Consider the following 24,674-nt stretch of genomic DNA (forward strand, 5'->3'; position numbering starts at 1 on the left):
ACTCCGTGTTTTGTGCAATAGCCTACAGTGTGGAACCTTATAAAACACCTGCCTGAAATCCATATACACCACATCAACCGGTTTACCCTCATCTACCTGTTTGGTCACCTTCTCAAAGAACTCAATAAGGTTAGTGAGGCACGACCTACCCTTCACAAAACCGGGTTGACTATCCCTAATCAAACTATTCCTTTCCAGATGATTATAAATCCTTTCTCTTATAACCTTTTCCAACACTTTACCCACAAACTGAAGTAAGGCTCACTGGCCTATAACGACCAGGGTTGTCCCCACTCTCCTTCTTAAACAAGGGAACAACATTTGCTATTCTCTCATCTTCTGGCACTACTCTTGTCGACAATGAGGACATAAACATCGATGCCAACGGCTCTGCAATCTCCTCCCTGCCTTCCCAGAGAATCCGAGGATAAATTCCATCTGGCCCAGGGCTCTTATCTATTTTCAGTTCGTCCAAAATCGCTAAAACCACATCTTTGTCAACCTCAATCCCATCGAATCGAATAGCCTGTATCTCCATATTCTCATTAACATTGTCCTTTTCCAATGTGAATATTGATGAAAAGTATTCACTGAGCATTTCCCCATGTCCTCCGATTCCACGCACAACTTTCCACGACTACCTTTGATTGGCCCTAATCTTACTCTAGTCATTCTTTTATTCCTGATATACCTATAGAAGGCCTTAAGGTTTTCCTTGATCTATCCACCACCAACTTCTCATGTCCCCTCCTGGCTCTTCTTAGCCCTCCTTTAGATCTTTTCTGTCTAACCTCGAACTCTCAAGCCCCCTAACTGAGCCTTCACACCTCATCCTCACATAAGCCTTCCTCTCCCTCTTGACAACACCTTCCAATTCTTTAGTAAACCACGGTTCCCTCTCTTGCCTACTACCTCCCTGCCTGACAGGTACACACTTATCAAGGACACACACTTAGCTGTTCCTTGAATGAGCTCCACATTTCAATTGTGCCCAAACCCTGCAGTTTCCTCCCCCATCCGAAATCTTGTCTCATTGCACTGATTGAACTGATACTAATGTTATAAACATGTGTGTGTGCGTGTGTGTGCAGATGTGAATATGAACTTTGGTTAATAGCCATCTTTTCATTATGATGGCTCATGTTTTCTTAAGGTGGTGGGGGAGGAGGTGTTATGAAATAGAGGGCGTGTACTGTACCTTTAAGGCAGAGTGAACGCTGTTTTGCACTGAGAACATACAAGAACCTGTGTACATGACAAGCTAGCAGTCTCAGAGTGTACTGGAAAATTGAAAATACTTAACATTCGGCTGTGAAGCAGATACCTGGGTGTTGGTTGCTGTTTTGACAGCAATCGGAATTATGCCCCAGGATACCAAAACCCAAACGAGTTTGAATTTATTGTTTTGGCCAATGTCGAACCAATGAGATGATCTGATGTTTGGGGTATGGAAAAAGCAGGCATTTTGAAAAGTCAGACAGAGTAACTGCCATCGAGAGACGAACTGCGAGCAAAACACTCTCGATCAAAGATACCTTTTTTCATATGAAACATCTCGACAGTAAAAAGAAAGCTGACCACCCAGGGAGACCTTCAGCGGGAAGACAACAGACCCCGATGACAGCAGCTACTGTATGGTTTTGAAATGAAGTTGATGTAATTGTAATAAATATTTTATTGGAACAATATATTCTTATAGAGTTGGAGGCAGGTAATCAGCAGTTAAGAGAGGGGAGGGTGCTCAGAGCTGTGAATAGTTGCTGTTTAACGTTGACTTTTAGAGTCGAAGAATAAATTGATGGTTTTTTTTCTTTAAACAGTGGAATTAGGGAGTTCTCTGTCCCTCATACTTTAACAGATTACGAGGTGGGCTTTTTTGAGTGTTTGGTTTAAATTAGCAGAGGGGTTCACCGCCCGGTCAAAACAGGACGGAGAGAGAGAGAGAGAGAGCGAGAGAGAGAGCGAGAGTGTATAGGGAGGGAGGGAGAGAGAGAGAGAGAGAGAGAGAGAGAGAGAGAGAGAGAGAGAGAGAGAGAGAGAGAGAGAGAGAGAGAGAGAGCGAGCGGTCTCTCTCAGAGCTCCTCTCCAATATCCCAGCACTCTGACACCGTCCTGGAGTGGACAGTGATCACTCCTCTCTCTCAGTTGTATACACTCTTCCAGCTCCCTCCCCTTCTCCCCCAGCCACCAATCAGATTACCCTGAGCTTTCCCAAAGTGACGGGTGATGTTATCAGAGCCTGCTCCCACTGGACTAGTGCCCAGTTGTTCAGAGTCCAGAACGGGAGTCTCACACAGACAGCCCTGAGCTCCTCACTGACTGAGATTCTGGAGGTAACCCCCTTCAAAACCCCCCTCCTCTGTGTCCCCGTCTCTCACTGGGTCTCTGTCCCTCCTTCTCTCTCCTCAGTGTCATGGGCTGGCACCTTTTCTGTTTGTTTGTGTGAGACAAAGCATTCTGTTCAATTTGAGGGTGGGTTGACGTGCTGAGGGACAGAGATAGAAAGATAGAGAGAGAGAGAGAGAGAGAGCGAGAGAGAGACGGGGAGGGAGAGAGAGGGTGGGGATTGCGTTATGAGTAAAGGTTAAACAGGGTGGGACTCTCCCCCATGAAGGTTTGAAGAGTGAGAGAGGATCCCATTGAAACATTCAGGATCCTTAAGGGACTTGACAGGGTCAGGGCTGAGAGAATGTTTCCCCTAAAGGGAGGGTCCAGGAACAGAGGGAACAGTCTCAGGATAAAGGGACACCAACTTAAGGCTGAGAGGGGGAGGAACTTCCCTCTCTCTCACTTTCTCTCTCTCGGTGTCTCTGTCTCGTTCACTGTCTCTCTTTCTCTCTGTCTCTGTCTCTCTCTCTCACTCCCCGGGGAGAGTGGGTGAACTGACCCATGTGTGTGTGTGTGTGTGTGTGTGTGTGTGTCCCAGTTCCAGGCCTGAGGGATGGAGACGGACTCTCACTCTGACCTGAAGGACTGTGTACTGACCAGGTACTGGGAGATGGATAGATCTTTGGGGGGAGAGACACTGAGGGACATGGGAGAATGTGGGACACTGGGAGTTGGATAGATTTTTGGAGGGGGAGCCATTTAGGGAATTGAGGGCGAGTGTAGGAGACTGGGAGATGTTTGGCAGGGGAGACACTGAGGGGATTGAGGGACATGGGGAGAGTGCGGGAGATGGATAGATTTTTGGGGGGAGACACTGAGGGACACGGGGAGAGTGTGGGAGACTGGGAGATGGATAGATTGATGGGGGGAGACACTGAGGGACACGGGGAGAGTGTGGGAGACTGGGAGATGGATAGATTTATGGGGGGGGAGACACTGAGGGACATGGGGAGAGTGTGGGAGACTGGGAGATGGATAGATCTTTGGGGGGAGACACTGAGGGACAAGGGGAGAGTGTGGGAGACTGGGAGATGGGTAGATTTTTTGGGGGAGACGCTGAGGGAGACAGGGTGTGTGCGAGAGACTGGGAGATGGATAGATTTTTGCGGGGGAGACACTGAGGTGATTGGGGGACACGGGGAGAGTGTGGGAGACTGGGAGATGGATAAATATTTTTGGAGATTGAGACGTTGTTCCTGCAGATATCCAGCAGACACACTCTCTCTCTCTCTCTCCCCCTCCCCCCCACTCTCCTGCAGCTCACTGTCGTGATTTGTTCAGGAATGTTTTGGAACAGAGCCCTGTTGTGATGTGGGTCTACTGTAAAATCGCTCCCCTTTTAAACATTGCGCTGTTATAGAGATTCTCAGTGTGACTCTTAAACTTCCAGCTCTTTGCTCACTCCCGAATCATCTTGGACAGGCAAGATCCCCACCTCGACAAACTTTCTATCCCTCCTCAACTCTGTCTCTTTCTCTGTCTCCCTCGCTGTCTGTCTGTCTGTCTCTCTCTGTGTTTCTCTCTGTCTCTCCGTCTTGCAGGAAACACTGTGAGGAGGAGATCTTTTACAGGTTAGTGACCCTGTGCCCAGTGGGATCAGTGCAGAACATGATGTCAATGCAGAGAAAGCTGAAACACAGAGGGACTTGGGGCGGGGGGGAGTCTGGTGCACAGAGAGCTAGTACCCAAGGATAGCAGGTAATCAGGAAGGGCCAGTGGAATGTTGGCCCTCATTTCAAGGGGGCTGGAGTCTCCGAGTCGGGAGGTCTTACTGCAACTGGACGAGGTGCTGGGGAGAGCAGACCTGGAGAGTTGTGAGCAGCTTTAATTCCCCTTATTTAAGGAGAGATTTCACTGGAGGCAGTTCAGGGAAGGTTCACGAGGGATGCTTTCCGGGATGGAGGGATTCTCTTATTAACAAAGGTTAAACAGGCTGGGACTCTCCGCCCTGCGTCTGTCTTGTTCTCTCTCTCGGTCTCTGGGGCCTCCCTCTCAGACACGAGGGGGTGAGGCTGTCTCACTCCCCGGGGAGAGTGGGTGAACTGACCCATGTGTGTGTGTGTGCCCCAGTTCCAGGCCTGAGGGATGGAGACGGACTCTCACTCTGACCTGAAGGACTGTGTACTGACCAGGCCCCAGGTTAAACTGGTCCAGGACGTGGTGTTCCCAGACTGGGTCGCTGACAACTGGAGCCTGGTGGAGACTTTCCAGGCAAAGGCTGGGGATGTACTCATCGCAACCTACCCCAAAGCAGGTGAGGGGCAGAGGGAGAGAGGGGGGGGGGTCACAGGGAGAGGGAGAGGGAGAGGGGGGCACAGGGAGAGGGAGAGAGGGTCACAGGGAGAGGGAGAGAGGGGCCCAGGGCTGAGGGAGAGGGAGAGAGGGTCACAGGGAGAGGGAGAGGGAGAGAGGGTCACAGGGAGAGGGAGAGGGAGGAGAAGGAGAGAGGGCCCCAGGGCGGAGGGAGTGAGGGCCCCAGGGCGGAGGGAGAGGGAGAGAGGGCCCCAGGACGGAGGGAGAGGGAGAGAGGGCCCCAGGACGGAGGGAGAGGGAGAGAGGGTCACAGGGAGAGGGAGAAGGAGAGAGGGCCCCAGGGCGGAGGGAGTGAGGGCCCCAGGACGGAGGGAGAGGGAGAGAGGGCCCCAGGACGGAGGGAGAGGGAGAGAGGGCCCCAGGACGGAGGGAGAGGGAGAGAGGGCCCCAGGACGGAGGGAGAGGGAGAGAGGGCCCCAGGGCGGAGGGAGTGAGGGCCCCAGGACGGAGGGAGAGGGAGAGAGGGCCCCAGGACGGAGGGAGAGGGAGAGAGGGCCCCAGGACGGAGGGAGAGGGAGAGAGGGCCCCAGGACGGAGGGAGAGGGAGAGAGGGCCCCAGGACGGAGGGAGAGGGAGAGGGTGAAGTGATAAGACCTCAGGGCAGAGGGAGAGACATGGTCCCATGATGGAGGAGGTGGGCCCTATGACAGAGGTAGATGGTGAGGGCCCCAGGGTGGAGGAAGAGACATGGTCCCACGATGGAGGTAGATGGTGAGGGCCCCAGGGTGGAGGGGGAGACATGGTCTCACGAGGGAGATAGATGGTGAGGGCCCCAGGGTGGAGGGGGAGACATGGTCTCACGAGGGAGATAGATGGTGAGGGCCCCAGGGTGGAGGGAGAGACATGGTCCCACGATGGAGGTAGATGGTGAGGGCCCCAGGGTGGAGGGAGAGACATGGTCCCACGATGGAGGTAGATGGTGAGGGCCCCAGGGTGGAGGGAGAGACATGGTCCCACGATGGAGATAGATGGTGAGGGCCCCAGGGTGGAGGGGGAGACATGGTCCCACGATGGAGGTAGATGGTGAGGGCCCCAGGGTGGAGGGGGAGACATGGTCTCACGAGGGAGATAGATGGTGAGGGCCCCAGGGTGGAGGGAGAGACATGGTCCCACGATGGAGATAGATGGTGAGGGCCCCAGGGTGGAGGGAGAGACATGGTCCCACGATGGAGGTAGATGGTGAGGGCCCCAGGGTGGAGGGAGAGACATGGTCCCACGATGGAGATAGATGGTGAGGGCCCCAGGGTGGAGGGGGAGACATGGTCCCACGATGGAGGTAGATGGTGAGGGCCCCAGGGTGGAGGGGGAGACATGGTCTCACGAGGGAGATAGATGGTGAGGGCCTCAGGGAGGAGGGAGAGACATGGTCCCACGATGGAGGTAGATGGTGAGGGCCCCAGGGTGGAGGGAGAGACATGGTCCCACGATGGAGGTAGATGGTGAGGGCCCCAGGGTGGAGGGAGAGACATGGTCCCACGATGGAGATAGATGGTGAGGGCCCCAGGGTGGAGGGGGAGACATGGTCTCACGAGGGAGATAGATGGTGAGGGCCCCAGGGTGGATGGAGAGACATGGTCCCACGATGGAGGTAGATGGTGAGGGCCCCAGGGTGGAGGGAGAGACATGGTCCCACGATGGAGGTAGATGGTGAGGGCCCCAGGGTGGAGGGGGAGACATGGTCTCACGAGGGAGATAGATGGTGAGGGCCCCAGGGTGGATGGAGAGACATGGTCCCACGATGCAGACGGTGGGCCCCATGACAGAGGTAGATGGTGAGGGCCCCAGGGCAGAGACATGGCGATCGGTTAGGGAGGATCTGGTTGAATGATTGACTATGTTTATATTTTATGCCCTGACCTTCACTCTGTCGCTCTGTCCTCTTCCTACGTCCCACTCCCTCCCTGTCTCTGTCTCTTACCCTCTCCCTCCGTAGGGACTACATGGATGCAGGAAATTGTGGATCTCATTAACTGTGATGCCGATGTGGAGGTGTGTAAACGGGCTCCTGTCTACGATCGCATCCCCTTCCTGGAGTTTTTCCCTGGGCCGCTCAATCTTCCCAGTGGTGAGTGTCTCTGTCAGTGACTCCACCCCCACCCCCCCCCCCTCCGTACCCCTGGGTAGAGGGGTAGGTGGGAGGATAACGTGTGGGACCCCCAGCCCGAGCTAACCCTGTCGGGGTTAATTGCAGGAATCGAGCTGTTAGAGAAGATGGAGTCACCGCGGATGATCAAAACCCACCTGCCTTTCCAACTCGTTCCCAAATCCTTCTGGGAGCAGGATTGTAAGGTACGGGACTGAGGGGGGAGACACTGAGGGAACTGAGGGACATTGGGAGAGTGTGGGAGACTGGGAGATGGATAGATTTATGGGGGGAGACACTGAGAGACACGGGGAGTGTGGGGGAGAGTGGGAGATGGATAGATTTATGGGGGGGAGACACTGAGGGACACGGGGAGAGTGTGGGAGACTGGGAGATGGATAGATTTATGGGGGGGAGACACTGAGGGACACGGGGAGAGTGTGGGAGACTGGGAGATGGATAGATTTATGGGGGGAGACACTGAGGGACACGGGGAGAGTGTGGGAGACTGGGAGATGGATAGATTTATGGGAGGGAGACACTGAGGGACATGGGGAGAGTGTGGGAGACTGGGAGATGGATAGATTTATGGGAGGGAGACACTGAGGGACATGGGGAGAGTGTGGGAGACTGGGAGATGGATAGATTTATGGGGGGGAGACACTGAGGGACACGGGGAGAGTGTGGGAGACTGGGAGATGGATAGATTTATGGGGGGGGAGACACTGAGGGACACGGGGAGAGTGTGGGAGACTGGGAGATGGATAGATTTATGGGGGGGAGACACTGAGGGACACGGGGAGAGTGTGGGAGACTGGGAGATGGATAGATTGTTGGGGGGAGATACTGAGGGAAGTAATAAGTGCATCTTCCTTCCTGTTCCCAGGTAATTGTGGTCACTCGAAATGCCAAGGATAATGCAGTCTCGTATTTTCACTTCCATCGGATGTGCCAAAACATGCCTCAGCCTGGGACCTGGCAGGAATTCCTCCGAAATTTCATGGAGGGTCAAGGTGAGAAATATCATCCTCTACCCTGTCCCCCCATCAAACACTCCCAGGACAGGGACAGCACGGGGTTAGATACAGAGTAAAGCTCCCGCCACATTGTCCCCCATCAAACACTCCCAGGGACAGCATGGGGTTAGATACAGAGTAAAGCTCCCTCTACACTGTCCCCCCCATCCCACGGACAGGGACAGGGACAGTATGGGGTTAGATACAGAGTAAAGCTCCCTCTACATTGTCGGTGTTGAATCTTTGACCCAGTGACAGGGGGTTTTGATGGGAGGGAGACTGGGATCTGACTGTGCGATCTCTGTGTGTTCCAGTTTCCTGGGGATCATGGTATGACCATGTGAAGGGCTGGTGGGAAGCGAAGGAGAAACATCGGATTCTGTTCCTCTTTTATGAAGACATGAAGGAGGTAAAGATGGAGAGAGTGTGGGGGAGAACAAGTGTTGGAGGGTGTGACAGAGAGAGAATGGAGGGGGCAGAGACAGGGAGAGAGGGGCTGGGAGGGAGAGGGAGGGGGAGGGAGAGGGAGACAAGAGACATCAGGGTCTGGATGGACCCTCTCACTGACCCCTGACCCTGCATGTTCACTCTCACTGACCCCTGAGCCTGGATGTACCCTCTCTCTGACCCCTGACCCCATGGACACTCTCCCTGACCCCGGGAGCTCTAACCCCTCTCTCCTTCGCTCCTCTCCATCTAGAACCCCAGGCAGGAGATCCAGAAGGTGGCTCGGTTCATGGGGAAGGTTCTGGAAGATGACGTCCTCGAGAAGATTGTCCATCTCTCCTCTTTCAAGGTCATGAGGGACAACCCAATGGCTAATTACACTATGTTGCCGAGCAACGTCATGGACCAATCCATCTCCAGGTTCATGAGAAAAGGTGGGTTTAAAAGTCAGAGATGGGGGGGGGGGGGGTTCAAGGGTCAAAGGCCAAAGCTGTGGGGGACAGAGAATCTAACCATCGCCCCCTTGATGTTCAATGGTGTTACCGTCACTGAATCCCCCCTCCCCCACTATCAACATCCTGGGGGTTCCCATTGAGAGAGAATCTAACCATCGCCCCCTTGATGTTCAATGGTGTTACCGTCACCGAATTCCCCCCCCCCCCACTATCAACATCCTGGGGGTTCCCATTGAGCAGAAACTGACCCAGCCCCAGCCCCATATCAATCCTGTGGCTGCAGGAGCACGTCAGAGGCTGGGAATCCTGCATCGGATAACTCCCCTCCTCACTCATTCCCAAAGCCCTGTCCCACCATCGATGAGGCATGAGTCACGAAGGGGGAGGGGACACTCCCCACTCGCCCTGGACAGGGGGGGATGGGGGGGGGGGAACAGCTCCGACAACAGTTGAGAAGCACGACACCATCTGTGACAGGGCAGCCCCTCCCCCACTCGATCGAGATGCTGACCCCCACCTTCCACATTCATTCCCTCCCCTCCTCTCCACCCCCCTCGAAGCAGAGGGACAGCAGTGTGTACCCTCTACAAGACCCACTGCAGAGACTCGCTGAGGCTCCCTCTGAGCGATGACAAGGGGGCGGTGGGCTCTGAAAAGGGGCAAGGGGATGGAGGGGGGTCAGTCCTCTCACATCACCGACTCATCCATGGTATTGACACAATCTCTCCCTGTCTGTCTCTGGGTTCCTCTGTGTCTCTCCCATCTTCCCTACCTCTCTCTCTCCCACTCCCTGTTTCCTCCCTCCCCCTCTCCCTCCCTCCCAGGTGAGGTGGGGGACTGGAAGACCCATTTCACAGTGGCTGAGAATGAACGTTTTGACGAACATTACGAGAGACAGATGGCTCCGTGCTCGGTGAGGTTTCGCCAGGAGCTGTGACCGGGACGAGAAGAGTCGGGGGGACTCAGAATAAACTCTTAACAAGCCTCAAAAACACAGAAGTGTGATTATTTCACCTCAGACGGGCACTACTGCAATTCAGTGACATAACAAAAGCATATTTATTACAGATCCCCCAAACAGTGGGACAGATTTAGGAAGTAGTGATCATAAAGAGAAAGAGAGAGAGACATCAAGTTCATTGCTGTATGAGAAGTTAGGGAGGGGGAGGGAGCGAACCAGGTTGTAGAGGAGAATTGCAGGGGCTGGAGGGGGTTACAGAGATAGGGAGGGGGTGTAGGGGGGTTACAGAGACAGGGAGGGGGTGTAGGGGGATTACAGAGATAGGGAGGGGGTGTAGGGGCTGTAGGGTGTTACAGAGACAGGGAGGGGGTGTAGGGGGGTTACAGAGACAGGGAGGGGGTGTAGGGGGGTTACAGAGATAGGGAGGGGGTGTAGGGGCTGTAGGGTGTTACAGAGACAGGGAGGGGGTGTAGGGGGTTTACAGAGACAGGGAGGGGGTGTAGGGGGGTTACAGAGATAGGGAGGGGATGTAGGGGGGTTACAGAGACAGGGAGGGGGTGTAGGGGGGTTACAGATATAGGGAGGGGGTGTAGGGGCTGTAGGGTGTTACAGAGACAGGGAGGGGGTGTAGGGGGGTTACAGAGATAGGGAGGGGGTGTAGGGGGGTTACAGAGATAGGGAGGGGGTGTAGGGGGGTTACAGAGATAGGGAGGGGGTGTAGGGGAGTTACAGAGATAGGGAGGGGGTGTAGGGGGGCTACAGAGATAGGGAGGGGGTGTAGGGTCGTTACAGGGATAGGGAGGGGTGTAGGGGGGTTACAGAGATAGGGAGGGGGTGTAGGAGGTTACAGAGACAGGGAGGGGGTGTAGGGGCTGGAGGGTGTTACAGAGACAGGGAGGGGGTGTAGGGGCTGGAGGGTGTTACAGAGATAGGGAGGGGGTGTAGGGGCCACAGTGGTGAAGGAGATTGGGAGATAGGGTTGTGATAAGGGAGAGCGAGAGAGGTGTGCCTGAAGATGTTGCTGTGATTAAATATTACCAAGGACCCAGCTTAATGATAAACCCAAACGACCTTCAGGAAGCCTTGAAGGTGAAAAGCCAATGTTTCTGAGTTAACAGCCTGAGGCCATTGAGCTACTCCATCCAGTTCAGATGGAAGTCACACGCCTGGGTTTATGGCGAGCAGGAGACCTGGGCTCTGTCCATAGAGTACACAAAGCACCATTGTTCTGGAACCCACTCCGAGAGTATCCACCCAAACACTCCCCTCACTCCCAGACACACTTTCCATGGAACTGGCCTCAGTGCAGTGTCTGTGGGCTGACTCAGCAATGGACAGGTCCTGGGGGAAACTTCCAGAAGGTTTCACCCTCAACACCACCTGAAATATCCAAAGCTGCCTCTGGAATGGTCCCAGTGACACCGTCCCCAATGGGACCCCAAACCCCTTCCCCGTTCCCTCCCGCTCTACACCATCCCCAATGGGACCCCAAACCCCTTCCCCGTTCCCTCCCCCTCTACACCGTCCCCAATGGGACCCCAAACCCCTTCCCCGTTCCCTCCCCCTCTACACCGTCCCCAATGGGACCCCAAACCCCTTCCCCGTTCCCTCCCCCTCTACACCGTCCCCGATGCGACCCCAAACCCCTTTCCCCATTCCCTCCCCCTCTACACCGTCCCTCATGGACCCCAAACCCCTTCCCCATTCCCTCCCGCTCTACACCGTCCCTCATGGACCCCAAACCCCTTCCCCGTTCCCTCCCGCTCTACACCGTCCCCATGGACCCCAAACCCCTCCCCGTTCCCTCCCCATCTACACCATCCCCAGTGTGACCCCAAACCCCTTCCCCGTTCCCTCCCCCTCTACACCGTCCCCAATGGGACCCCAAACCCCTTCCCGTTCCCTCCCCCTCTACACCATCCCCAATGGGACCCCAAACCCCTCCCCGTTCCCTCCCCATCTACACCGTCCCCATGGACCCCAAACCCCTTCCCCGTTCCCTCCCGCTCTACACCGTCCCCAGTGTGACCCCAAACCCCTTCCCCGTTCCCTCCCCCTCTACACCGTCCCCAATGGGACCCCAAACCCCTTCCCCGTTCCCTCCCCCTCTATACTGTCCCCAATGGGACCCCAAACCAGTGTGAGAGTGAGTGTGAGTGTGAGTGTGAGAGTGAGTGATCTCTCACAGCTCCCCTCCAATATCCCAGCACTTTGCCAGCTGCCTTCCCTTCTCCCCCAGCCACCAATCAGATTACCCTGTGCTTTCCCAAAGTGACGGGTGGACTGGTGCCCAGTTGTTCAGAGTCCACAGCAGGAGTCTCACACAGGCGGTCCTGAGCTCCTCGCTAACTGAGATTCAGTAGGTAACCCCCCTTCAAAACCCCCTTCCTATATCCTTGTCTCTCCCTCCCTGTGTCCATGTCTCTCGCTGGGTCTCCTTCTCTATCCTCATTGTCATGGGCTGACAACATTTTGTGTGTGTGTGAGAGAGGGAAAGAGAAAGTGAGTTTGTGTGTGTGTGTGTGTGTGCGTGAGCATGAGAGAGTGTGTCTGAGTGAAAGTGTGTGTGTGTGTAAGGGATAGTGTGACTGTGAGGGAGTGTGTGTGTGTGAGCATATGGGAATATAATTCTTTTCAATTTGAGAGAGCGCTGATGTGCTGAGAGGCAGAGAGAGACAGAGAGAGAGAGAGAGAGAGAGAGAGAGAGAGAGAGAGAGAGAGAGAGAGAGGGTGGGGATTGCGTGATGAGTAAAGGTTAAACAGGGTGGGACTCTCCCCCATGAAGGTTTGAAGAGTGAGAGAGGATCCCATTGAAACATTCAGGATCCTTAAGGGACTTGACACGGTCAGGGCTGAGAGAATGTTTCCCCTAAAGGGAGAGTCCAGGAACAGAGGGAACAGTCTCAGGATAAAGGGACACCAACTTATGGCTGAGAGGGGGAGGAACTTCCCTCTCTCTCACTTTCTCTCTCTCGGTGTCTCTGTCTCGTTCACTGTCTCTCTCTCTCTCTCTCTGTCTATCTCCATCTCTCTTTCTCTCTGTCTCTCTCTCTCTCGGTCTCTGGGGCCTCCCTCTCAGACACGAGGGGGTGAGGCTGTCTCACTCCCCGGGGAGAGTGGGTGAACTGACCCATGTGTGTGTGTGTGTGCCCCAGTTCCAGGCCTGAGGGATGGAGACGGACTCTCACTCTGACCTGAAGGACTGTGTACTGACCAGGCCCCAGGTTAAACTGGTCCAGGACGTGGTGTTCCCAGACTGGGTCGCTGACAACTGGAGCCTGGTGGAGACTTTCCAGGCAAAGGCTGGGGATGTACTCATCGCAACCTACCCCAAAGCAGGTGAGGGGCGGAGGGAGAGGGGGGGTCACAGGGAGAGGGAGAGGGGGGGTCACAGGGAGAGGGCCCCAGGGCGGAGGGAGGGGGAGTGGGCCCCAGGACGGAGGGAGGGGGAGTGGGCCCCAGGACGGAGGGAGGGGGAGTGGGCCCCAGGACGGAGGGAGGGGGAGTGGGCCCCAGGACGGAGGGAGGGGGAGAGGGCCCCAGGACGGAGGGAGGGGGAGAGGGCCCCAGGACGGAGGGAGGGGGAGAGGGCCCCAGGACGGAGGGAAAGGGGGCCCCAATGCAGAGGGAGAGAGGGCGAGTTTCCAGGGTGGAGTGATAGGACCCCAGGGTCTGGTTGAATAATTGACTATGTTTATATTTCATACCCTGACCTTCACTCTGTGCCTCTCTCTCTCTCCTTCTGACATCTCTGCCTCTCTTCCTCTGTTCTCTTACCCTCTCGTTCCCTCCCTCTGTGTCTCCCTCTGTAGGGACTACATGGATGCAGGAAATTGTGGATCTCATTAACTCTGATGCCGATGTGGAGGTGTGTAAACGGGCTCCCGTCTACGATCGCATCCCCTTCCTGGAGTTATTCCAACGGCAGCCCAATCTTCCCAGTGGTGAGTGTCTCTGTCAGTGACTCCACCCCCCCACCCCCCCCCGTACCCCTGGGTTGGGGGGGGGGGGGGGAGGGGGGAGGTGGGAGGATAACGTGTGGGACCCCCAGCCCGAGCTAACCCTGTCGGGGTTAATTGCAGGAATCGAGCTGTTAGAGAAGATGGAGTCACCGCGGATGGTCAAAACTCACCTGCCTTTCCAACTCGTTCCCAAATCCTTCTGGGAGCAGGATTGTAAGGTACGGGACTGAGGGGGGGGAGACACTGAGGGAACTGAGGGACATAGGGAGAGTGTGGGAGACTGGGAGATGGATAGATTTATGGGGGGGGGAGACACTGAGGGACATGGGGAGAGTGTGGGAGACTGGGAGATGGATAGATTTATGGGGGGGGGGAGACACTGAGGGACATGGGGAGAGTGTGGGAGACTGGGAGATGGATAGATTTATGGGGGGGAGACACTGAGGGACATGGGGAGAGTGTGGGAGACTGGGAGATGGATAGATTTATGGGAGGGAGACACTGAGGGACATGGGGAGAGTGTGGGAGACTGGGAGATGGATAGATTTATGGGAGGGAGACACTGAGGGACACGGGGAGAGTGTGGGAGACTGGGAGATGGATAGATTTTTGGGGGAGATACTGTGGGATTAATGAATGCATCTTTCTCCCTGTTCCCAGGTAATTGTAGTCGCTCGAAATGCCAAGGATAACGTGGTCTCGTACTTTCACTTCCATCGGATGTCCCAAAACATGCCTCAGCCTGGGACCTGGCAGGAATTCCTCCGGAATTTCATGGAGGGTCAAGGTGAGAAATATCATCTACACTGGCCCCCCCATCAAACCCCCCCCATCCCAGGGACAGTATGGGGTTAGATACAGAGTAAAGCTCCCTCTGCATTGTCTGTGTTGAATCTTTGACCCAGTGACAGTGGGTTTGGATGGGAGGGAGACTGGGATCTTACTGTGCAATCTCTGTGTGTTCCAGTTTCCTGGGGATCATGGTATGACCATGTGAGGGGCTGGTGGGAAGCGAAGGAGAAACATCGGATTCTGTTCCTCTTTTATGAAGACATGAAGGAGGTAAAGATGGAGAGAGTGTGGGGGAGAGGGAGAGGGGGGGCGGGAGAGGGGGGGCGGGGAGGGGGCGGGAGAGGGGGGGGCGGGAGAGGGGGGCTGGGAGACAAGCGACTGGACAGTCTGGATGGACCTTCTCTCTATGGCCCCCGAACCTGCATGGACCCCCTCTCTGACCACTGACCCTGGATACTGTCTCTCTCTGACCCCTGACCCTGGATGGACCTTCCCTCTCTGACCCCTGACCCCACGGACACTCTCCCTGACCCCGGGAGCTCTAACCCCTCTCTCCTTTGCTCCTCTCCATCTAGAACCCCAGGCGGGAGATCCAGAAGGTGGCTCGGTTCATGGGGAAGGTTCTGGAAGATGACGTCCTCGAGAAGATTGTCCATCTCTCCTCTTTCAAGGTCATGAGGGACAACCCACAGGCCAATTACAGCACGTTGCCTACCATGGACCAATCCATTTCCAGGTTCATGAGAAAGGGTGGGTTCAAATTCAGGGTGGGAGAAGGTCAAGGGTCAGAGATCCAAGGGGTGAGGTGAGAGAGAATCTAACCATCGCCCACTTGATGTTCAATGGTGTTACCATCACTAAATTTCCCCCCCCCCCCCCCCCCCAACACCCAGTGGGTTACCATTGATAAAGGATTTGATCATTGTGCTCCCCCCCCCCCCCCCACGCCCTCCTTGATGTTCAATGGTGTTACCATCACTGAAACCTCCCCACTATCAACGTCCTGGGGGGTTCCCAATTGAGCATAAACTGATCCGGAGCCAGCCCCATATCAATCCGGTGGCTCCAGGAGCAGGTCAGAGTAACTCACATCTGGACTCCCGCTGCTCAAAGCCAGTCCCATGATCGACAAAATCAGGAGGGTGAGGGGATACTCCCCACTCGCCTTGGACTGGGGGGGGGGTTGGGGGGGGCAGCTCTGATAACACTCGAGAAGCTCGACACTGTCCTGGACACAGCAGCCCCTGCCCCACTCCCCACTCCATCGAGATGCTGACCCCCACCTTCCACATTCACTCCCTCCCCACCCCTCCCCCCTCGAAGCAGAGGGACAGCAGTGTGTACCCTCGACAAGACCCACTGCAGAGACTCGCTGAGGCTCCCTCTGAGCGATGACAAGGGGGCGGTGGGCTCTGAAAAGGGGCAAGGGGATGGAGGGGGGTCAGTCCTCTCACATCACCGACTCATCCATGGTATTGACACAATCTCTCCCTGTCTGCCTCTCTGTTCCTCTGTGTCGCTCCCACCTTCCCTACCCCTCTCTGTCTGTTCCTCCCTCTATGCCTCCCAACCTTTTCCCCCCTCCCTCCCTCCCTCCCCCTCCGTCCCTCCCTCCCTCCCAGGTGAGGTGGGGGACTGGAAGACCCATTTCACAGTGGCTGAGAATGAACGTTTTGACGAACATTACGAGAGACAGATGGCTCCGTGCTCGGTGAGGTTTCGCCAGGAGCTGTGACCGGGACGAGAAGAGTCGGGGGGGCTCAGAATAAACTCTTAACAAGCCTCAAAAACACAGAAGTGTGATTATTTCACCTCAGACAGGCACTACTGCAATTCAGTGACATAACAAGTGGAGGGGGGTGTTCCTGGACACTGCATTTCCAGTCCTGTCAGGGAGGGGGCAGTGTTGGGCCTAGGAAAAACAAGCCAGCCCAAACAGCATTCAGGAAATAGTGATCATAACGTGACAAAGTTCAAGGCTCAGATGGAAATAAAAATCATTGCTCAAGGGCCCAGATTTGGAAAAAGGGGCAGACTTCGGGGGTGGAGAGTTGAACTGGAGCCTGTTGATAGGGAGTGCATGTTAGTGGACAAAACAGGGGATGAATTTCAGAACAGGGATGAGTAAGGGGCAACCCAGGGACACATGCATGAGGAATAAGCAGAAGGCAGAGGGACAGAAAGGGTGTGTTATGGGAGAGGGAGAGACAGGGAGAAGGAAGGAGAGATAGACAGAAGGAGAAAGAGGAAGAGAAAGAGAGAGAGAGAGACAGATACAGCGAGAGGGACAGGCAGTGCAAGACAGAGAGGGGAGGTGCGTCTGGAGTCAGGAAAGGTAACAGGAAGGGCAAAGAGAGAGTCAGAGGCAAGAGGACGGGGGGGGGGGGGAGGAGGACGGGGGGGGGGGGGGAGGAGGACGGGGGGGGGAGGAGGAGGACTGGGGGGGGGAGGAGGAGGACTGGGGGGGGGAGGAGGAGGGGGGGGGGGGGGAGGGGGAGGACGAGGGGGGGGGGGGGAGGAGGAGGACGGGGGGGGGGGGGGGAGGAGGAGGACGGGGGGGGGGGGGGGGAGGAGGAGGAGGACCGGGGGGGGGGGGGGGGGAGGAGGAGGAGGACCGGGGGGGGGGGGAGGGGGAGGAGGAGGGGGGGGGGGGGGGGGGGGAGGGGTGGAGGGGGGGGGGGGGGGGGGGAGGACGGGGGGGGGGAGGAGGACGGGGGGGGGGGGGGAGGAGGAGGAGGACGGGGGGGGGGGAGGGGTGGAGGGGGGGGGGGGAAGGGTGGAGGGGGACTGGTTTTACAGGAGGATTGCAGGGGCTGGAGGGGGCTAGAGATAGGGAGGGGGTGTAGGGGGGTTACAGAGATAGGGAGGGGGTGTAGGGGGGTTACAGGGATAGGGAGGGGGTGTAGGGGGGTTACAGGGATAGGGAGGGGGTGTAGGGGGGTTACAGAGATAGGGAGGGGGTTACAGAGATAGGGAGGGGGTGTAGGGGGGTTACAGAGATAGGGAGGGGGTGTAGGGGGGTTACAGGGATAGGGAGGGGGTGTAGGGGGGTTACAGATACAGGGAGGGGGTGTAGGGGGGTTACAGAGATAGGGAGGGGGTGTAGGGGGGTTACAGAGACAGGGAGGGGGTGTAGGGGGGTTACAGAGATAGGGAGGGGGTGTAGGGGGGGTTACAGAGATAGGGAGGGGGTGTCGGGGCTGGAGGGTGTTACAGAGACAGGGAGGGGGTGTCGGGGCTGGAGGGTGTTACAGAGACAGGGAGGGGGTGTAGGGGCTGGAGGGTGTTACAGAGACAGGGAGGGGGTGTAGGAGGTTACAGAGACAGGGAGGGGGTGTAGGGGCTGGAGGGTGTTACAGAGACAGGGAGGGGGTGTAGGGGCTGGAGGGTGTTACAGAGACAGGGAGGGGGTGTAGGGGCCAGAGTGGTGAAGGAGATTGGGAGATAGGGTTGTGATAAGGGAGAGCGAGAGAGGTTTGCCTGAAGATGTTGCTGTGATTAAATATTACCAAGGACCCAGCTTAATGATAAACCCAAACGACCTTCAGGAAGCCTTGAAGGTGAAAAGCCAATGTTTCTGAGTTAACAGCCTGAGGCCATTGAGCTACTCCATCCAGTTCAGATGGAAGTCACACGCCTGGGTTTATGGCGAGCAGGAGACCTGGGCTCTGTCCATAGGGTACACAAAGCACCATTGTTCTGGAACCCACTCCGAGAGTATCCACCCAAACACTCCCCTCACTCCCAGACACACTTTCCATGGAACTGGCCTCAGTGCAGTGTCTGTGGGCTGACTCAGCAATGGACAGGTCCTGGGGGAAACTTCCAGAAGGGAGAGGGAGAGGGAGAGGGAGAGGGAGAGGGAGAGGGAGAGGGAGAGGGAGAGGGAGAGGGAGAGGGAGAGGGAGAGGGAGAGGGAGAGGGAGAGGGAGAGGGAGAGGGAGAGGAGAGGGGAGAGGGAGAGGGAGAGGGGCTCTCCAATATCCCAGCACTCTGAGACCGTCCTGGAGTGGACAGTGATCCCTCCTCTCTGTCAGTTGTATACACTCTTCCAGCCACTCTCCCCTTCTCCCCCAGCCACCAATCAGATTACCCTGTGCTTTCCCAAAGTGACGGGTGGACTGGTGCCCAGTTGTTCAGAGTCCACAGCAGGAGTCTCACACAGACGGTCCTGAGCTCCTCGCTAACTGAGATTCAGTAGGTAACATGGCCTCCCCCTCCAAACCTCCCTGTTTCTGTGTCTGTCTCTCTCCCACCATGTCTGTATCTTTTGTTGAGTGTCTGTCTCCTCACTGTCATGGTCGAAGATCTTTTATTTGTGTCAGAGAGTGGGGGGGGGTGGGGGGGAGAGGGGGAGAGGGGGAGTGGGGGAGATACTACCGGCAAGGGGAGGGGGCGTGCGTGTGTCAGAGAGAGAGGGAGGGAGAGGGTCGTGCGCGTGTCAGAGAGAGAGGGAGGGAGAGGGTCGTGCGCGTGTCAGAGAGAGAGGGGGAGGGGCGTGCGTGTGTCAGAGAGAGAGAGAGGGAGGGGCGTGCGTGTGTCAGAGAGAGAGGGGCGTGCGTGTGTCAGAGAGAGAGGGAGGGGCGTGCGTGTGTCAGAGAGAGAGAGAGGAGGGGCGTGCGTGTGTCAGAGAGAGAGGGGCGTGCGTGTGTCAGAGAGAGAGGGAGGGGCGTGCGATGTGTCAGAGAGAGAGGGAGGGAGAGGGTCGTGCGCGTGTCAGAGAGAGAGGGAGGGAGGGGCGTGCGTGTGTCAGAGAGAGAGAGAGGGAGGGGCGTGCGTGTGTCAGAGAGAGAGGGGCGTGCGTGTGTCAGAGAGAGAGGGAGGGGCTGTGCGTGTGTCAGAGAGAGAGAGAGAGGGGCGTGCGTGTGTCAGAGAGAGAGGGAGGGAGAGGGTCGTGCGCGTGTCAGAGAGAGAGGGGCGTGCGTGTGTCAGAGAGAGAGGGAGGGGCGTGCGTGTGTCAGAGAGAGGGAGGGGCGTGCGTGTGTCAGAGAGAGAGGGAGGGGCGTGCGTGTGTCAGAGAGAGAGGGGGAGGGGCGTGCGTGTGTCAGAGAGAGAGGGAGGGGCGTGCGTGTGTCAGAGAGAGGGGGAGGGGCGTGCGTGTGTCAGAGAGAGAGGGAGGGAGGGGCGTGCGTGTGTCAGAGAGAGAGGGAGGGGCGTGCGTGTGTCAGAGAGAGAGGGAGGGAGGGGCGTGCGTGTGTCAGAGAGAGAGGGAGGGAGGGGCGTGCGTGTGTCAGAGAGAGAGGGAGGGGCGTGCGTGTGTCAGAGAGAGGGAGGGGCGTGCGTGTGTCAGAGAGAGAGGGAGGGGCGTGCGTGTGTCAGAGAGAGAGGGAGGGAGGGGCGTGCGTGTGTCAGAGAGAGAGGGAGGGGCGTGCGTGTGTCAGAGAGAGAGGGAGAGGGGCGTGCGTGTGTCAGAGAGAGAGAGAGGGAGGGGCGTGCGTGTGTCAGAGAGAGGGAGGGGCGTGCGTGTGTCAGAGAGAGAGGGAGGGGCGTGCGTGTGTCAGAGAGAGAGGGGCGTGCGTGTGTCAGAGAGAGAGGGAGGGGCGTGCGTGTGTCAGAGAGAGAGGGAGGGAGGGGCGTGCGTGTGTCAGAGAGAGAGGGAGGGAGGGGCGTGCGTGTGTCAGAGAGAGGGAGGGGCGTGCGTGTGTCAGAGAGAGGGAGGGGCGTGCGTGTGTCAGAGAGAGAGGGAGGGGCGTGCGTGTGTCAGAGAGGGAGGGAGGGGCGTGCGTGTGTCAGAGAGAGGGAGGGAGGGGCGTGCGTGTGTCAGAGAGAGAGGGGCGTGCGTGTGTCAGAGAGAGGGAGGGGCGTGCGTGTGTCAGAGAGAGAGGGAGGGGCGTGCGGTGTGTCAGAGAGGGAGGGAGGGGCGTGCGTGTGTCAGAGAGAGGGAGGGGCGTGCGTGTGTCAGAGAGAGGGAGGGTCGTGCGTGTGTCAGAGAGAGGGAGGGGCGTGCGTGTGTCAGAGAGAGAGGGAGGGAGGGGCGTGCGTGTGTCAGAGAGAGAGGGAGGGGCGTGCGTGTGTCAGAGAGAGAGAGGGAGGGGCGTGCGTGTGTCAGAGAGAGAGAGGGAGGGGCGTGCGTGTGTCAGAGAGAGAGAGGGGGAGGGGCGTGCGTGTGTCAGAGAGAGAGGGAGGGGGAGGGGCGTGCGTGTGTCAGAGAGAGGGAGGGGCGTGCGTGTGTCAGAGAGAGAGGGAGGGAGGGGCGTGCGTGTGTCAGAGAGAGAGGGGCGTGCGCGTGTCAGAGAGAGGGAGGGAGGGGCGTGCGTGTGTCAGAGAGGGAGGGAGGGAGGGGCGTGCTGTGTGTCAGAGAGAGAGGGAGGGAGGGCGTGCGTGTGTCAGAGAGAGAGAGGGGGAGGGGCGTGCGTGTGTCAGAGAGAGAGGGAGGGAGGGGCGTGCGTGTGTCAGAGAGAGAGGGAGGGAGGGGCGTGCGTGTGTCAGAGAGAGAGGGAGGGGCGTGCGTGTGTCAGAGAGAGAGGGAGAGGGGCGTGCGTGTGTCAGAGAGAGAGGGAGGGGCGTGCGTGTGTCAGAGAGAGAGGGAGGGGCGTGCGTGTGTCAGAGAGAGGGAGGGAGGGGCGTGCGTGTGTCAGAGAGAGAGGGAGGGAGGGGCGTGCGTGTGTCAGAGAGAGAGGGAGGGGCGTGCGTGTGTCAGAGAGAGAGGGAGAGGGGCGTGCGTGTGTCAGAGAGGGAGGGAGGGTCGTGCGTGTGTCAGAGAGAGAGAGAGGGGCACGTGCGGGTGTCAGAGAGAGGGGGAGGGGCGTGCGTGTGTCAGAGAGAGGGGGAGGGGCGTGCGTGTGTCAGAGAGAGAGAGGGAGGGGCATGCGTGTGTCAGAGAGAGAGGGAGGGGCGTGCGTGTGTCAGAGAGAGAGGGAGAGGGGCGTGCGTGTGTCAGAGAGAGAGGGAGGGAGGGGCGTGCGTGTGTCAGAGAGAGAGGGAGGGGCGTGCGTGTGTCAGAGAGAGAGGGGGGAGGGGCGTGCGTGTGTCAGAGAGAGAGGGAGGGGCGTGCGTGTGTCAGAGAGAGAGGGAGGGGCGTGCGTGTGTCAGAGAGAGAGGGAGAGGGGGCGTGCGTGTGTCAGAGAGAGAGGGAGGGAGGGGCGTGCGTGTGTCAGAGAGAGAGGGGGAGGGGCGTGCGTGTGTCAGAGAGAGGGAGGGGCGTGCGTGTGTCAGAGAGAGAGAGGGGGAGGGGCGTGCGTGTGTCAGAGAGAGGGGGAGGGGCGTGCGTGTGTCAGAGAGAGGGGGAGGGGGCGTGCGTGTGTCAGAGAGAGAGAGAGGGAGGGGCGTGCGTGTGTGTCAGAGAGAGAGGGAGGGGCGTGCGTGTGTCAGAGAGAGAGGGAGAGGGGCGTGCGTGTGTCAGAGAGGGAGGGAGGGTCGTGCGTGTGTCAGAGAGAGAGAGAGGGGCGTGCGTGTGTCAGAGAGAGGGGGAGGGGCGTGCGTGTGTCAGAGAGAGGGGGAGGGTCGTGCGTGTGTCAGAGAGGGAGGGAGGGTCGTGCGTGTGTCAGAGAGAGAGGGAGGGGCGTGCGTGTGTCAGAGAGAGGGGGAGGGGCGTGCGTGTGTCAGAGAGAGGGGGAGGGTCGTGCGTGTGTCAGAGAGAGAGGGAGGGGCGTGCGTGTGTCAGAGAGAGAGAGGGGCACGTGCGTGTGTCAGAGAGAGAGGGAGGGGCGTGCGTGTGTCAGAGAGAGAGGGAGGGGCGTGCGTGTGTCAGAGAGAGAGGGAGGGAGGGGCGTGCGTGTGTCAGAGAGAGAGAGAGAGAGGGGCGTGCGTGTGTCAGAGAGAGAGAGAGGGAGGGGCGTGCGTGTGTCAGAGAGAGAGGGGCGTGCGTGTGTCAGAGAGAGAGAGGGGCGTGCGTGTGTCAGAGAGAGAGAGGGGCGTGCGTGTGTCAGAGAGAGAGAGAGAGGGGCGTGCGTGTGTCAGAGAGAGAGGGAGGGAGGGGCGTGCGTGTGTCAGAGAGAGAGGGGCGTGCGTGTGTCAGAGAGAGAGGGAGGGAGGGGCGTGCGTGTGTCAGAGAGAGAGGGAGGGAGGGGCGTGCGTGTGTCAGAGAGAGAGGGAGGGGCGTGCGTGTGTCAGAGAGAGAGAGGGGCGTGCGTGTGTCAGAGAGAGGGAGGGGCGTGCGTGTGTCAGAGAGAGGGAGGGGCGTGCGTGTGTCAGAGAGAGAGAGGGAGGGTCGTGCGTGTGTCAGAGAGAGAGGGAGGGGCGTGCGTGTGTCAGAGAGAGAGAGGGGCGTGCGTGTGTCAGAGAGAGAGGGAGGGAGGGGCGTGCGTGTGTCAGAGAGAGAGGGAGGGAGGGGTGTGCGTGTGTCAGAGAGAGAGGGAGGGGCGTGCGTGTGTCAGAGAGAGAGAGGGGCGTGCGTGTGTCAGAGAGAGGAGGGGCGTGCGTGTGTCAGAGAGAGGGAGGGGCGTGCGTGTGTCAGAGAGGGAGAGAGGCGTGCGTGTGTCAGAGAGAGGGAGGGGCGTGCGTGTGTCAGAGAGAGAGAGAGGCGTGCGTGTGTCAGAGAGAGGGAGGGGCGTGCGTGTGTCAGAGAGAGGGAGGGGCGTGCGCGTGTCAGAGAGAGAGAGGGAGGGGCGTGCGTGTGTCAGAGAGAGAGGGAGGGAGGGGCGTGCGTGTGTCAGAGAGAGGGAGAGGGTCGTGCGTGTGTGTCAGAGAGAGAGGGAGGGGCGTGCGTGTGTCAGAGAGAGAGAGAGGGAGGGGCGTGCGTGTGTCAGAGAGAGAGAGGGGGAGGGGCGTGCGTGTGTCAGAGAGAGAGAGAGAGGGGGGCGTGCGTGTGTCAGAGAGAGAGAGGGAGGGGCGTGCGTGTGTCAGAGAGAGAGAGAGAGGGGGGCGTGCGTGTGTCAGAGAGAGAGAGGGAGGGGGGCGTGCGTGTGTCAGAGAGAGGGGGAGGGGCGTGCGTGTGTCAGAGAGAGAGAGGGGGGAGGGGCGTGCGTGTGTCAGAGAGAGAGGGAGGGAGGGGCGTGCGTGTGTCAGAGAGAGAGAGAGAGGGGGGCGTGCGTGTGTCAGAGAGAGAGAGGGAGGGGGGCGTGCGTGTGTCAGAGAGAGAGAGGGAGGGGGGCGTGCGTGTGTCAGAGAGAGGGGGAGGGGCGTGCGTGTGTCAGAGAGAGAGAGGGGGAGGGGCGTGCGTGTGTCAGAGAGAGAGGGAGGGAGGGGCGTGCGTGTGTCAGAGAGAGAGAGAGAGGGGGGCGTGCGTGTGTCAGAGAGAGAGAGAGAGAGGGGTGTGCGTGTGTCAGAGAGAGAGAGAGAGAGGGGTGTGCGTGTGTCAGAGAGAGAGAGAGAGAGGGGTGCGTGCGTGTGTCAGAGAGAGAGAGGGGCATGTGTGTGTCAGAGAGAGAGAGGGGTGCGTGCGTGTGTACGTCAGTGTGAGAGAGAGAGGGAGGAAGTGTGTGTCAGTATGACGTTAAATAAACCTGTTGGACTATAACCTGGTGTGGTGTGACTTTAACTTTGTCCACCCCAGTCCAACACCAGCAGCTCCAAGTCACGTGTCAGTGCGAGAGGGAGCGAGAGTGTGGGTTGGTGTCAGTATGAAGGAGATAGAGGAAGAGGCAGTATATTTGAGAGAGAGAGAGAGAGAGAGAGAGAGAGAGAGAGAGAGAGAGAGAGAGAGTGTGTGCGTGTGTCAGTATATTACAGAGAGGAGTGTGTGCGCATGCATGAGGGAGAGTGCTGGGGGGGAGTGAGGCTGTCTCACTCCCCGAGGAGAGTGGGTGAACTGACCCATGTGTGTGTGTGTGTGCCCCAGTTCCAGGCCTGAGGGATGGAGACGGACTCTCACTCTGACCTGAAGGACTGTGTACTGACCAGGCCCCAGGTTAAACTGGTCCAGGACGTGGTGTTCCCAGACTGGGTCGCTGACAACTGGAGCCTGGTGGAGACTTTCCAGGCAAAGGCTGGGGATGTACTCATCGCAACCTACCCCAAAGCAGGTGAGGGGCGGAGGGAGAGGGGGGGTCACAGGGAGAGGGAGAGAGGGGCCCAGGGCGGAGGGAGAGGGAGAGAGGGGCCCAGGGCGGAGGGGAGAGGGAGAGAGGGGCCCAGGGCGGAGGGAGAGGGAGAGAGGGGCCCAGGGCGGAGGGAGAGGGAGAGAGGGGCCCAGGGCGGAGGGAGAGGGAGAGAGGGGCCCAGGGCGGAGGGAGAGGGAGAGAGGAGCCCAGGGCATTCGGAGAGGCCCCAGGGCAGAGGGAGATAGAGAGGGCCCAACATTGCAGGGAGGGGGCCCCCAGAGTGGAGGGAGGGGGAGAGTGTGCTAGGGCAGAGGGAGACAGTGAGGGCCCACATTGC

The 24,674-nt window shown here is 58.2% G+C and overlaps 2 protein-coding genes across 5 annotated transcripts; both read left to right on the forward strand.

Moving 5' to 3' along the window:
• The first annotated feature begins 2,244 nt into the window (after window positions 1–2,244).
• On the forward strand, window positions 2,245–9,685 carry LOC140470489 (sulfotransferase 1C4-like). 3 transcript variants are annotated; one of them, XM_072566599.1, is made up of 8 exons: window positions 2,245–2,333; window positions 4,459–4,642; window positions 6,635–6,766; window positions 6,893–6,990; window positions 7,671–7,797; window positions 8,115–8,209; window positions 8,501–8,681; window positions 9,527–9,685. In XM_072566599.1, the coding sequence occupies exons 2-8, from the start codon at window positions 4,474–4,476 to the stop codon at window positions 9,637–9,639; spliced, it is 915 nt and encodes a 304-aa protein (XP_072422700.1). In that variant the 5' UTR covers window positions 2,245–2,333; window positions 4,459–4,473; the 3' UTR covers window positions 9,640–9,685. The 3 variants fall into 3 exon arrangements, with proteins under 3 accessions (XP_072422700.1, XP_072422701.1, XP_072422699.1); XM_072566600.1 differs by lacking the exon at window positions 2,245–2,333 and adding an exon at window positions 3,676–3,699; XM_072566598.1 differs by lacking the exon at window positions 2,245–2,333 and adding an exon at window positions 3,708–3,959.
• Window positions 9,686–11,958: 2,273 nt separating this feature from the next.
• LOC140470491 (sulfotransferase 1C4-like) lies at window positions 11,959–16,190 on the forward strand. 2 transcript variants are annotated; one of them, XM_072566601.1, is made up of 8 exons: window positions 11,959–12,022; window positions 12,819–13,002; window positions 13,476–13,607; window positions 13,746–13,843; window positions 14,286–14,412; window positions 14,593–14,687; window positions 14,993–15,167; window positions 16,040–16,190. In XM_072566601.1, exons 2-8 carry the CDS (start codon window positions 12,834–12,836, stop codon window positions 16,150–16,152), a joined length of 909 nt encoding a protein of 302 aa, XP_072422702.1. In that variant the 5' UTR covers window positions 11,959–12,022; window positions 12,819–12,833; the 3' UTR covers window positions 16,153–16,190. The 2 variants fall into 2 exon arrangements, with proteins under 2 accessions (XP_072422702.1, XP_072422703.1); XM_072566602.1 differs by having other exon boundaries at window positions 12,003–12,026.
• The last annotated feature ends 8,484 nt before the right edge of the window (window positions 16,191–24,674 follow it).

The sequence above is a fragment of the Chiloscyllium punctatum genome, chromosome 51, assembly GCF_047496795.1.
Source record: "Chiloscyllium punctatum isolate Juve2018m chromosome 51, sChiPun1.3, whole genome shotgun sequence".
In the NCBI taxonomy this organism is placed as follows: domain Eukaryota; kingdom Metazoa; phylum Chordata; class Chondrichthyes; order Orectolobiformes; family Hemiscylliidae; genus Chiloscyllium; species Chiloscyllium punctatum.